Genomic DNA, 14,762 nt, shown 5'->3' on the forward strand with positions numbered 1-14,762 from the left:
CTTTGTTGCTTGTTACACTGCAGGCATTCTTAGTTCAGCTAAAAACAAGAACTTGACGTAGTTCTTTGCCAAACCTTTGAAAACTGGGTACAAGATCCAGTCCCAGTCAAAGTAACAGCCCTTGTAGCCAGTGGGTATATGGCTTGGTAAATAATTGTGCAGTTGAATAAATAGGAAATGGTTTGCCTCTTGCATAGCTTACTAAGTAACAGTAGTGTCTGTTCCTTAACTAGATTTACAGAATGCAGCAGCATAAGGAATTCAGGAGTGTGTGTATATAGAAGTCATTAAGCTGGGCAGAGGTCAATAAACATCACTATTCTTGCACTTTTGGGTTAGCTGCATTGCAGTGTTACAGCACTGACCTAGCTTATGTCAAGTTGATACATGAGCATGCTTTCAGTATCTTTTGGCAGCAGATTTTGATTTTTAAAGTCATACTTTATCTTGTAGGACCGTTTACCTCTTGCTGTGGTAGGTAGTAATACGATCATTGAAGTCAATGGCAAGAGAGTTAGAGGAAGGCAGTACCCATGGGGTGTTGCAGAAGGTAAGGTTTTCTTGTGATTTTTAAAATTCATTTAAAACTTACTTGACATGAGTCTGTGTTTGAAATGCTTAATTTCAATGATATTTGGTCTGGAAATTAATTGAATATACCATTTTGTTATTCTGACAATATTGGAACAAGGTAAAGGTTTCATGGCAACATGTCACTTTGCAAGCAGATTTCTCTTGAAGCCTCAGTGAGAAATTGTAAAACCAAATACAAAAAAATTTATTAATTTATTGCAGGTAATGATGTGACTTAAATTACAGGGGTTTTTTCTGGCTTTTTTACCATAATTATCTTCATCTAAAACCTGTGTATTAAACTCTTCTTTCTAGAGCATTCACATTATAAATATTAATTTGATCAGTTCAATTGTCCTCAATACAATTTTTCCCAAAACATCTGAGTCTTAAGTGCTGGGGTGTAGCAACAGAAAGGTACCTGGTAATGAATAGAGTACTTCAAAATTTTTTTTACATTTGTTTAAAACTTACTTTCTACTGCTATAGAGACTTGAAGATAACTGCATGTTCTTCTGGCAGCCATTTCTTGTGCTTTAATGCTGTTCATATATTTCCAATGCCACATGGCGTGACTTGCGCCATGCTTTGTAGTAAAGCAATCACTATTAGACTGTTTTTCCATGATCATTGAGTTTTTTCCTTTGTTGTGCATTTATGGAATAAAGAGGATTTTTTTCCCCCTCACTGTTTCTGCCTTCCAAGGGCAATGGACTATAAATTGGATGCAGTGTAAAACAGACAAAAAAAACCCAGCCAACAAGCAGTGTATGGACCAATACTTTAAAAAGGAATGCTGTAACACTTTGAAGTGCATGTCTGGCAGGAAATGAGGTTTGGCAGAAAGTAAAAACCAGCTGCATCAGAGAAGATCAAGCTTTATTTCAGGCTCTTCTGTTGGCATTTGGAGATGTGCAAAATCGTGCTGCTTTTCTTTATTTTGAAACAAATTTCTGAAAGGTTTCATCTTCATGATTGTATGACTTTTGGAAAGGAAGAGCTAGCCTAACTAAAAGGAACCTCTTGGAGTGGCTTTCAGTCTGTCAGGACAGAGATGATGCTTTTTTGAGAGTATGACTTCATGTACCATCTGAGCGGAATTTACCGGTCTGTGTAAAACCATGGAATAAAATAATGCAGGAATGCAGATACAAGAATGAACACACAAAGTGGCAATGTTCTGCATTTTTCTGTAGGATTCACTGAATATACTTGGGCTATTTTAATTCCTTCATCTTGGTTTTTTCCCTCCTTGCCATGACAATATCTGTCTTTACTTCAGAAGCACAGTGGAACCTGCCCTATGCCTTTCTTTTGTGTGCGCTAAGAGCTTTGTTTGTTGCCTTCCCTGTCTGCACATCAGAGCGTTCTGGAGTGTTCATTTTCTCCAGTGTAATTTCATGGTCTCTCAGGGAAATGCCACTCACAGCATCAACCTCTTCTCCTTTAGTGGGGTGACATTGGAATAGGTGGCATCTATAATGACATCATAATGACAGCTGCCAGCTCTCTCTTGATGTGTAGGTTAGTGCATCAAATTCAGTACACAACCTTCCTTTGCTTCAGTAATGAAGAACTAAATCCATATTAAAATTAAAGTGGAGACTTCTGGAACATATTGGGCAGGGACAAACAGGTTGAATCTGTCTTCTAAAGGTTCTTGGATATAGCTGGATCCAGACAGAAATCTTCCCACAGTATCTGATCCTTACACAACGGTGCTGTTAGGCAGCCAAAGGATGAAACAGTTAAACTGGCAAAACTGAGCTTCTGTTGTGGTAGCTCATTCTGCTGCACTGACTCAGTACAGTTTGCCAGTATGGCTTAGGGGAGCGTAGGAATTCTGCTGGTAAGACACATTATTATAGTTATGTTAATGCTTTCCTTCTGCTAACACACATGTTGTTTGAGTAAGGAAAGGCTGTGGGAGTAATTTGTTGTTGGAATGAATGTAGACGGGTGACATCTTACCTCTGTGTAAAGCACAGATTTTGGTTGACATCTCAACAAAAGCTTACTTCTTCTTGCAGTTGAAAATGGTGAACACTGTGACTTCACAATTTTGAGGAACATGTTGATAAGGTAAGTAGCTGATAGGTAACATTAAGTTTTCTGGTATATCTGAGAGATTGGGAAGTTATATATTGGAGAAAAAAGAATTTGAGATAGTGAGTTCATATGAATTCCCATATTCTTAATTGTAAACAGTTACCTTACATTTTATGATAACTTGTTTAAACACATACTTAACCACAAGCAGTGATGTTGGTAGTGAATTTTTTGTGATTACTTTTTCTGTTACTTGTTACTAGTCCATAGGAGCCTGAATTATCTCTTAGTGCTGATGTGTACGTAGTTGTAGGTATTTTCTAAAAACTTTGGCACTGAAAATTTACCTAAAACAAGACTGCCTGTGTGTTGTTGTGTTAGGTGCTGAGTCCTGTGCTCCCAGCAGTCCACTAGGTGACATCTGCTGTAAAAACTATTAGTTTGAGTCCTAAACTTTGCTTTTCTTCTGGCTGACGATGGAAAATTACGAAAAGAAGTGAATGCTTAGTCTTGAACTTAACGTTTAGCTTTTGTAAAATTAAAAGACAGAAACTGGGAAGTTTGGGCTTGTTGTTTCTTGCCTTTTTCTCACCTACTACAGTAGTAATATATAGTTTTCTTACCTGCCTATCAAATACCTGCAAGTTTATCCACAGAACTCAAACTTTCCAAAGACTGGTCCTGTAAGTTAGTCTTTGGAATATTGCAAGGTTTAGATAGTTTGGTGCAAAATAACCTGGTATTTTTGTGCCTTTGCTGTCTCGAGAGCTCAAATTTAAATGGTAAAAACATTGTGGGAAATGGGACATTAATGGAGGGATATAATTTAATTCAATCTGCAAAATGAGCAGGGACTGATTTTTCAGATAGTATTTTGTATTTGTTCACTAAGCTGATAAATTACACTTATTGACAGAACTCATATGCAGGACCTGAAGGATGTTACTAACAATGTACATTATGAGAACTACAGAAGCAGAAAACTGGCAGCTGTTACATACAACGGTGTTGACAACAACAAAAATAAAGGGCAGCTAACAAAGTAAGTTCCTGTTAAAGCTGTATTGCACTTTAATCTTTTTACTTTCCTTTTTTTTGATTGACTGGTTATGTGAATGTGTGGTGGTATTTCCATTTTGGGTATCTTGCGGGGGGTGCTGGTGGGTTTGTATGTATATCGCCTTCAGTCAGTTATCTCTTTGCTGTGTTCAAAAAGAGACAGCTTCTTGTTTACTTGTAATTTGGGGTTTTTTCCTCTTTTATTAAGATTGACACTAGTGTCACTGAACATGCTAAATAGTAGATTAAGTTTTGAAGAGAATTGTTACATTTACTCAGAGTTTTATTTCACTGATACTGCAAAGTTCTTGTGCATTACTTTGTATTTAGGTTTATATGCTGTTGTGGAATTTTTTGGTTCTTCTGCGTGAATGATCAGTACTATTGTGTCAGGGATGTTTATGAGAAGAATGGGTTAATATTTATTTAGAAACTCTGAAAAAGCAGACCTGCTACTGTCATCTTTGAAATGCTGCTCTAGCAACTCATATGGCTGCCTATCATGACAGGGGAATTATTGCAACATCGTTATCTTCTGTGAGAAGGGAGTTGCAATGCAGTGTTTGGGTGCTTTTGTAGCTTCTTTTTCAAACTCCGATACGTCATTTTTATTATCTCTGACGAAAAGTTATTTGCCAACCTGATGAAGTTACTGAAAGATTTAAAAGTAGGCTCGACTGTATTGTGAATTGTGTAATGCAGTTTGAGAATAGCTACATTCAAATATTCTGCTCTGCATGTAGTAACTGCATCAACAGTAAGTAGTGATTAAATAATTATTAATTAATGGTGCGCTTATTTTGTACTATATTTAAGTACAAATTTCTCAATCAAAATAAAGGGTACTGTTCTTTTCAGCTAATGGTATGCAAAGTTACAGCTGTTCTTCCTGAAAAAGTTCTCTGAAATTAGTTGGAAATATCTTCTATTTGCATCCATATGACAGCTACAAAGCCATTTTTCACTAAAGAAATGTCTATTCTACACTCTCTTAATGCTTTAAAAGTTGTGAGGGAATGATTTACGTGGACGGGATTTAGTTTCATCTAGTGTGAGTCTACAAGAGACTTCCCTGCACGGCACTGACAAAAAATGTAATAGTTTATGTCAGTTAGAGCAACTCTTCAGAAGTGTACTTGCACTTCAGTAGCGTTTCTAATGAGGTCAAGTCTTAAAAATACTAGTTTTCAAATATATGTGTCCATAACACTGTAGTTACTTCTTCTCACTGTCATGTTTCTGCCATCATGTTATCCGTGACTCTTAACTCAAGGCTTCTGAGTGCACATAGCAAGTATGTCCGATGAAAATAAGTAATAGGAGTGCAGAAGAGAAAATTCTGCATTTTTTCCAGGACTTCTAACTTGTTGTTACTGTGGTTTTTTACTGTATTATTATTTGCTATTATTGTACTGAAAAGTGAAACTTTTTCCCCCCCCATGTTATTTGGAATATCAAAGGAAGTTGTTTATATTTTTCTGTGTGTGTTGTTAAATACTGGCATTTCTTATATACTTTTCAAAATCTTAGTATGTTTTCCTTTGATTTTGGAAAATCTGAATTTTAGTGACAGCACTTTCACCATTTTTGTTTTGTGCCTGCTTAGATTTGTGTTAGTCTGCACCCACAAACTCAGTCTGTTGCCTCATCCATGTAAGAGGACTGGTTATTCTGCATTCTTAAAAATAACAGTAGAGTCACTATTTAAAATTATTTTTTATTTCCATATTGCAGACACAGTAAGATGTTACTTTATACAGAAATACATCTATGAGTAGGTTTCAAAACTCTTTGTGACCTTCATTCACCCCTCCACTCCTCTCAGTTTCTTATAGCATTCCTGATATTTCTTTTTGAGCCAGAACCTACACTACAAGGGTCGGGAATTACTTTGCTTTCTGAAGCATGCTCACTTTGCATCTCCTGTCACTTCAGATCACTGTGCTGTCTCACCTGAATATTTCCAGGTGAATGTGCCTTCTGGAACTATTTTCTCCTTTAGAAATCCGTTGTTTGGAGCACTGTAGTACTGCAGCTCAGAGATGAATAAATACAATTGGTGCTCTTTGCTATCAGGGTTTTTTTGTTCAGGAGGATGAGTAAATAATTGCAGTTTGATTCAGCCGCCTGAATGATGGCAAAGTCTATTGCAAACTTACAAAGACTATTTTGAACATTTTATAAGAGTTTGTTCCCCAGAGTACAGGGTGACTTAATCAGCAAATACATGAAATTCTTGAATTCATATCCTGGTTATGAAGCAGCTGATGCTATTTTTCTGTTTTTACCGTAACCATATGTTGAGTTGCAGCTTTTTTTTTTTTTTTAATCTTTACCATGCCTTTTTTACTTCAGTGTGTTTTTGTAGCTTTTGGTTTTTTAATCTAGTATAGCTGAAGCAGCTTAGAAGGAACCTTCCTAATAACCATCAGCCTCCTGGAAACTGAGGGGGAGGAACAGATATTAACAGTTTATCTGTGACTCCCCTAAGGAATTTTATGCTTCCCTGCTGGCCTTTTGAAAGAAGTGTCTGTGTCTCAAGTTGGGGCAATATAGATTCTTGCGTGGGAGACAGATCCTGTATCTCTGTGTGAGAATAGAGACGTGCTCTGATGCTGTCTGGTGGTATTACAAGCATATGGTTAAACACAGATATACCCTCTGGCTCTGGAAACTCCTAAGCTGCTGGTTTTTGAGAGGCTGGGAGGGCAGACATACCAGGAGACATGCAGTGGTGCTTGTACTTTTCCAAAAGTATCTCCTGCTGGCAGCTGTTGGACTGACCTTTTGTAGCTTTAAAACAGCTGTATTTTTATGATCCTAGCAGATCTCAGTTTTTCATGCAGCTGTTAACATATTTCTTCAGACAAAAAATGCTAATGTGAAAACAAATCGAAGTATGTGCTACAGTTTTTAATAATATTGTACAGATTAATTGAAGCATTTTTCTGTCCAGTTAATAATCTTAACTCTGATTTGGTGAAACTTGACTGTTCTGTAAGTAACTTGTTAACTTAGGAGCAATCCAAAGCATGTATTTTCCATGGTTATTGAGAGGTTTTTGTATTTTAGGTTTAGTCTGATTTGTCAAATTTTCACTATCATCCTAACCATTAAAAAAATTAAATGTCATGGTAGTCTTCACATATGTAGATAACTTGTCTCTTTAAATCATGTGGTAATTGTAGTTTCACATGTGTATTATGTGACATGTGAGAAAATTGGCATTTGCTCTGAAATTCAGATGTTGTAATTAGAGAAATCCTTTTGGTTTGCTGTATGAAGCTGCTATCCTCAGTGAATTTAAAAGTAAAATCTTATTTTTATTGAAAGTCATATTGTACGTCGTAAAGATGGGTCTTATCCATCAATCCAGGGTAACAAAATACACAGTGCTCAAGTCGCTCTGAGCCTGGGCCACTTCCATCTCCTTTTGCCTGTATTCTTGGCTGGTTCTGTGAAACATTCCTAATGCCTAGAAGCCCATGTGAGATCAGAGCTTGTTTTCAGCCCGTTTCCCGCTGAGCCGAGGCACGCTGGCTGCAGCATCCCGGTGCCCGGGGGAGGTGACGCTGCAGCCGAGCCGCCGCTGAGACCTCTGGTGGCCGTGGGAGCCAAGTGCTCTTCCTGCGGCGTCAGAACATTCCCGGGTGTTCCATACACGGGTCTCTGCTAGCTAAAAAATTCTAAACGAGGAGATAAGCCTCCAGGTGGCATTGGTTTCCGAAAACTTGTATTGAGCAAGTGGTGGTCCGTGTCGCTAAAATATTTAAAATCTTTTTAAAAGCATAGATGTTGTAGGAAAACTGTTCCTGAAGGCATCTGCACATCAAACCTGCGTTAATATTGACATGATGTAGTGATCAACTAACTGATTTTGAAATAAATATAACAAGCTTTAACTAACAATTTCTTCCTTTTAGTATGAAAATTTGGCTTTTGGGGGAGCACATAATTAGCTTTAGGAATCTAATAATATTGAATTTACTTTTTAAAATTATTGCTTTTTGGTTTTGTGGTTTCATTTAAGCATGCTAAGCTAAGCCTCTGTATTTTTTGTTTTTTAGATTTGACACAGTTGAAGGCATGTAAGTGGTGATTTAAATTTTTCCAAAAAACTTAAGACAAAAATTCTATAAACACAAAAAGGATTTCACTGTTTGATGTTTCAAATTTAAAACAGTTTCCTGCTATCCCACTCTTGGCATTGTTTTTTCCACTAGCAGTTGGTTTGATTTTTTTTTTTCCTAAAGCTATGCTACTGTAAATTTTAGGAATTTATAAATGCTTACAGTGACAAATACCTCTGTAAAAACCCATCCTCTTTAGAAACCTTTTGGCTAAGATATAAGTCAAATTTGGTCAAATTTCAAGAATCAGTAGAAGTGCATAAATTATGGATTTCCCCCAGTTTCTATCCATGGCTGAGTCATCTTTATATAGATGCTTGTAAAGAATTAGTGGCATTTTTATCCTTACCTGTAAATTTACAATTCTTCATTGAATTGGGGATGTAGTAACTTCATAATTTCTGAACATGATTTAACCTTATTCCCTGCTTGCAGAGATTCTACTTTGCACATATCTAGAATAATTTTTAATTTTTGCAGAATAACTTAGAGGACTGTTACTAGAGCACGTGTCCTCTGAAATCAATTAAATGTTTTACATCATTGTTTAGTGGTTTGTGGGATTTTTTTCCCTTCAGCTTTTTTTTTTTTTTTTTGTGTTTGTGTCTGTTTTTTTGTTTGTTTGGTTTTGTTTAAATCCCTTGTATCATTTTGTCCTGAAATAGAGTGATGTGCTTTTACCCGTGTCACATACTTAGGTCACAACTGCTTTTATTATCCTATGTTGTAAAGCTCTCAGCTGTAAATGCTCTCTTGTCAGTTAATCAGATTTTCTGTGCAGACTGATTGTTACCACTTTCTCAAATACAGCTTGCATGGCATCTCCATTGGATTTACTAAGTTTTCAATCAAAGGACAGTTCTGCACCCCTTTCAAGATAAAACTGCAGCAATGATTCTTCAATATTTATTCTGCTTTATCGATTAATTTTTGAAGAGCAGATGCATTTGAGAACTTTACATCTCTAGAAGAAAATAGTATTGTTTTGACAGCTGCTTAGCTTCCACAAGTACTGCTACTCACCTCTTCTTTCACTTCCTTAGTATTTTTCTGCATTATTTTACCTCACCCGTGTTTAACCATTAATTTTTTCCTTGTAAAAGATTGCTAGAAGTTGGCCTTTTGAAGGACTAAAGTAAAGATTAAACTGAAGATCAGTTTCAGTTCTGTATATTATACAGCAGTTTACTCACAAGTCAAACATTGCACCTATTAATTCAGATTCAGTTTAATATATACATTAGATGTCCTCTGCTGATTGATTGTAACAATTCCAAATATAATCAGTTCTTCATTTTTGCCAACACAATAGTTAAAACTTTGTCCTTTTAAGCCATAGATACTCAAAACTGAAATGAGACGCCAGTGATTTGGTTTGATTGCTCTCTGTGGAACAGCAGAGTCTTAACAAAACTCCGTAGCAATCATCACTAGATCTCAATCATCCTGTTTTATTAGATGTTTACAGTGAAACTTACTATTTAAAACCCATATCAGTATAACATGGATAGCAGGCTTATACAGCTTTAAAAATTCAGTACAATCCAGGAAAGTATACCATAAAGTATATGGAAAAAAATAAAAATAATGTACATTAATTTTATACATTACATTTATTAATAGCTTTCTAAAGGAAAACTTTCCAACTAACACTTGGAAATATTGATGTTCAGTTGCCCAGACCTTTTTATCAAAGCTGATCTTTCTAAAACTATGACCAGAGCTTTCAACACAGTTTCAATGTTAAGTGTCTCTTGGGCTCACTTGCGAACAATGAAGATTTAGAGAGAAAATAGAGCTTTAGTCTACAGTGCTCCTAATTTTCTTATCATGTCCATTAATTTTTTTATATATTTGAATTATGGGGAAGAAAAAGATGTCTGAAGATCACTTGGAAGATGCTAATTTTCTTTTTCTTGTTTTAACATTGATTTCCTCTCTTCCCATGACCAGGTGGTTCTACATATAGAAAGTCAAGAGTTTCCTTTAACTTAAATGTAGTATAAATCAATTGTGGGGGAGGAAAAGATACTGTATGAAATATCTTTTTGAGTAAAGCTTATCTAAACAGTTAATATAATAATGTAAATTGAATTTAAGCTAGCAGTGCCTACAGCAATGTGTTTATGTTACTGCTTCAGCATTTTTATCTTGCTTTTTCCAGATGTCCTAATGTAACAGACAGGGAAAAAAGTTCTTACTAGCTAATTGCTTCTTCTGAATTTATGGCAGGAGCCCGTTGGCACAGATGGAGGAGGAAAGGAGGGAGCACGTAGCCAAAATGAAGAAAATGGAAATGGAAATGGAACAGGTGTTTGAGATGAAAGTCAAAGAAAAAGTTCAGAAACTGAAGGACTCTGAAGCTGAGGTAATCAAAATGTTTTAAACACCAGTGTAACTTGAGGCTGAACAAGTGTAGAGATGGGACTTCTTGCCAAGACTTTGCAACATAATTGATTCCTTAATTGGTTTATATGTGTAAAGACAATACCATTCTTCTTCCTCAGCTTGCTGCCTTTGCTGAAATGGTATAATCTAAACTTAAAATGTAATTTTAATGTTCACATGTGTTCTATTTTTATTTTCAGTCATAGTTAAAATACTCCTTAACTTCCTTACCCTCCTCTTCTCCCTTTTCTTTGGAATTTTTGTGCTTATTCTTCCATGTGATTTTAAAAGTTCTTGACTTTTAAAAAAAGACTTTTATGGCTTACATAAGCTAATGCAATAATGATAATTTATTGTGTGTATTGAGAAAGCATTTCAGGAATTTGACACAATGCATGCCTATAGGCATCTCACCTAAATGAGAATAACTAGGCTAAGGAAGAGTCAGGGATTTGTTTTTGTTAGTGTTCTGGTACCATTTGAATAAATTCTGTGGATTCTTAACTCTAATTTCTGTCATCTCCAGGTGAAGTCCTCACAGTGAAACATTTTTTACAGGCTTCAAGGTGCTCTGAAAATTATCTTTTTAAGGGACTATTACAGTTAGAGGTTTAGGTAAAACTTCTTAAGTAAAAGTAAAAAATAAAGTAATTTTTTAAGTTTTAGGAAAGCAGTTTCTCACAAGAAGCTTAATAGAGAAGTTCAGAACTGTCAAAGTTCCTTAAGAAAGTTTGTCTCCAAATTTGAGGAAAAATGAGGAAACTTGGAAGGGTAGTTGAAATGCTTGGCAGCCTAGGCTCTGCAAGGTGCCAAGGCATACTGGATCAAAGGAAAAAAAATCTAGATTTTTTTTTTTTGAAAACTGAATAGATAGGGATATGAATAGTAAGATATGCCAGTCAGCAGTTTGAGGATTTTAAAGCTATACGTTATATCTGGATCATGGTTTTTGTAGCCACTTGATTTATCCTTTTTTCAATTTCTGTCTTGAATCTTTTTGAACCCTTTAATACTTCTGGCGTCCACATTCTCCTTGTTATGTGAAATACAAAAGTACTTCTGCTTTTCATACTATCTCATGACTTTTTGACTGAGTGTATCCTGTGATAGCAGGTTCTTATGTTCACTGCAATTCATTCTTCTTTTTTCTTCACCATTCATGGCTTTGTAAACTTTTGTTGTATTTATGTAAATGTAGAAAAGTAGGCAACAGACAGTGCCGTGTAAAAATGTGTAAAAGGAAATAGGTTTCCAAGGGCTGTGTAAAACAGGGCTATGCAAGAGGGTAAGGAAAGAGGGAGTTTGATATCACTTTCTCTGCAGTGTGGACATCAGGTTGAGGGAAGGGATTCTGCCCCTCTACTTCACTGTAGACCCCACTTCACTTGAGACCCCACCTGCTGTGCTGCACCCAGCTATGGGATCCCAGCACAGGAAGGACATGGGACTGTGAGAGCAAGCCCAGAGGAGGCCACCAAGGCAATTAGAGGGATGGAACAGCTCTTGCATGAGTGAAGGCTAAGAGATTTAGGATTGTTCAGCCTGGAAAAGAGAAAACTTCTTTGTGGTGGCCTAATTGTGGCCTTCCAGTATTGAAGGGACCCTACAAGAAAGATGGAGAGGGACTATTTACAGGAGTATGGAGTGACAGGACAAGGGGAATGGCTCCAAATGGAAAGAAAGTAGGTTTAGATCAGATATTAGGAGAAAGTTCTGTATTATGAGAGTGGTGAGGCACTGGAACAGGTTGTCCAGAGAAGTTGTGGGTTCTCCAACCCTGGACATGTTCAGGGCCAGGTCGGATGGGACTTTGAGCATCCAGGTCCCTGCCCTTGGCAGGAGGGATGAAGTTAAATGATCTTAAAGGTCCCTTCCAACCCAAACCATTCTATGATTTAACTCAATTCAAAAAAAACATTACACCACACTGAAGGAATAATTTCCTCTGACAACTGTTTCCATCCTTACATACAACACATTTGATAATCAGTCTGTCCCATCAACTTGCAGGAGAGAATTCTCATTCTGTTTTGGAATATAGACAATTCACTTCCTCAGTACTAATACTAATTCATTTAATTAGTGAATAAATTAATCCCCTTAATATTTTTTTCCAAATAAATCCATAATATAGTTAATGCTGTGGGATGAAATCAACATTTTGGGGTTTTTTCCCCCCCCACAGAAAGTCAAAAATGCTGCTGTTTTGTGCATTAGTGATACTCAAATGCTCTTCAATTTGCTGCTTAGTGTTTGCATCAAATACCAAAGCATTTTTTAATTTCCTTTTATTTGCCAAACATAGCTGCTTGCAAATTGTGTTTGTAAACTGAGTAGCATTTGGGGCATTTTCTCTTAACTGTAAAATGAAGCTGTGGAATTGATAGCCTTTTGGGTTCTGTTACTGGCAGTACTTATCACCTTAGAGTTTTTAGCCTGAGCTACGTTTCTTGAAGAAAAATAGAATACATAATTTTGTTGCATTAGTAGGTTTAGTTGCTGATGTTAGTACAGTTCCAAAAGCTGCTATGTTTTCTGCACCTGCTGACTCTGTTCATAATCTCCTACAGCTGCAGCGACGCCATGAGCAAATGAAAAAGAATTTGGAGGCACAACACAAAGAATTGGAGGAAAAGCGTCGTCAGTTTGAGGATGAGAAAGCGAACTGGGAGGCTCAACAACGTATTTTGGAACAACAGAATTCTTCCAGGTAAATTGGAGTCTTGTCCTTCAGTTCATGGTAAAAGTTCTGTAGCTTTCTGAGATGAAATGATCCATCCATGGTTGTTGACCACTATAGAGCTGTCACTGAAAAGCCAAGAAAAATCTTGAACTGCTTTTAGTTACAATTGACAATATTTCAGCAATAGTGGGAAGATTACTAGCCTCTAAACCAGGTTTTAGCCTGCAAAATCATGGTACCTACACATAGATGTATCTATGTAAATAAATAAATGTTTATATTGATAGATGGCATCAGTCTTCTGGGGGATGAGGAATTCAAGTTATGAGAATTAAAATGTTTAATTCTCTCAGTCCTTGGGAGGGGAAATCTGGGGATAACTGCACTGCTTGATTCACACAGTACAAGTACTGTGTACTCAAGAAATTTCATTCATTGTGCTGTAACTAGTAAAAGCCTTATTAAAATGCCTGTTTTACAAGGTGTATATAATTTTTTTTTAAAAATCAGAACTTGTATGCATTATTTACCAAACTTTTTTTAATGTCATTTTAGAACCTTGGAAAAGAATAAGAAGAAAGGGAAGATATTTTAAATGCATCATTTTGACCACCAGTTATGTATTAGTTGCCAATATGCCAGCCTGGACATCAGTGTTTGTTGGATCCGTTTGACCAATTTTGCACCAGTCGTATCCATAGTAATGGATTTAACAGCATGACAAATTTTTGTTAATTTTGATGGAGAATGAGATGCCTTGAATTGTCTGGGGTGTTGTGTACTTGGAAAAATAACAGCTCTAAGTACCTTTTTTCATTCTTTTTTTTAAACAGGTGTCATTTTAATGCAAAAGAAAACATTTTACTGTTGTACAATCATGTTCTGGTGGTTTGACGGTTTACAGGATATCAAAAAATGCAGGACTCTAGACGGTTTTTAGTGAGGATAAATTGCCATAATATGATGCAAACAATGCTTCTCTATTATTATAATAAAGATTCCATTCAGTGCAGCATATACAATAATGTAATTTAGTCTAACACAGTTGACCCTATTTTTGACACTTCCATTGTTTAAAAGGACACATGGAAAAACAAAAGTTGTAAGCCTACAGTGCACCTAAGCTTTTTATAACAACCCTTTTATGTTTTGGATTCTTTAAATATATGCTATTCTCATTTAGTAACTTCTTTAGCCAGAAGGATGTCATTACTGCTTCATTTTTTGTAATAACATTTAATTTAGATATTTTTTCCATATATTGGCCCTCCTAAATAGAATATAGCTTCTTTCATATGGTAGGAACCAGTGAGTAAAACTTTCCTTTAACTCCCTTTTTACATTTTATGGTAAGTAGCAGGAAAACGCATTTATAGGTCATTTCTAGGCAAAATTGTGGAGTTAACTACCAACCTGTTTCTACCTGTGTGCAGTCTTTCTTTATTTTACTAGAAATGGGAATATGGCCTCGAGAAAAACATCACCATTTTGCATTTAGCTGTATTCATATACTGCATTTCTGTATTTTTGTTTGTATTGTAAAAAGTTACATAATAAACAATGTTGTGATGTAACACGCTGCTGTGTCAGGAATTGTAATGGAGTTGAACAGCTGAGTACTTCTCTGGAAATGTGTGAACTTTCTCTCTGATTGACCTGTGCCTTATTTCATCTGAGGAATCAGTTTAAGATGTAGAAGACCCCATTTCCTTGGCCATGCTCTGAATTGGCTAAACAAGGATCTTTCTGTCATGCCCAGGAGAGGGCACCAAGTGCCTGCACACCCTGTGCTGTGTCCCACCAGCTCCCCTTCCGGCAGTCCTGCTTTTCCTGCTGTTCTTACTGCCTTCTGCAAGCTTTTAGGAGGATCTGGTGAATGA

The 14,762-nt window shown here is 36.4% G+C and overlaps 1 protein-coding gene across 3 annotated transcripts in view; it reads left to right on the plus strand.

Moving 5' to 3' along the window:
* Positions 1 to 14,458, plus strand: part of SEPTIN7 (septin 7) — a 76,416-nt gene extending 61,958 nt beyond the window's left edge. For 2 of the 3 annotated variants that reach the window (XM_038162800.1, XM_038162796.1), the window contains exons 9-15: positions 454 to 550; positions 2,604 to 2,655; positions 3,539 to 3,664; positions 7,749 to 7,769; positions 10,044 to 10,179; positions 12,770 to 12,909; positions 13,438 to 14,458. In XM_038162800.1, coding sequence (XP_038018728.1) covers positions 454 to 550; positions 2,604 to 2,655; positions 3,539 to 3,664; positions 7,749 to 7,769; positions 10,044 to 10,179; positions 12,770 to 12,909; positions 13,438 to 13,477 — 612 coding nt within the window. In that variant the 3' untranslated portion in view covers positions 13,478 to 14,458. The remainder of the gene's footprint in view (positions 1 to 453; positions 551 to 2,603; positions 2,656 to 3,538; positions 3,665 to 7,748; positions 7,770 to 10,043; positions 10,180 to 12,769; positions 12,910 to 13,437) is intronic. The other variant, XM_038162805.1, reaches the window with a different exon arrangement.
* The last annotated feature ends 304 nt before the right edge of the window (positions 14,459 to 14,762 follow it).

Source organism: Motacilla alba, chromosome 2 (assembly GCF_015832195.1).
Source record: "Motacilla alba alba isolate MOTALB_02 chromosome 2, Motacilla_alba_V1.0_pri, whole genome shotgun sequence".
Lineage (NCBI taxonomy): Eukaryota > Metazoa > Chordata > Aves > Passeriformes > Motacillidae > Motacilla > Motacilla alba.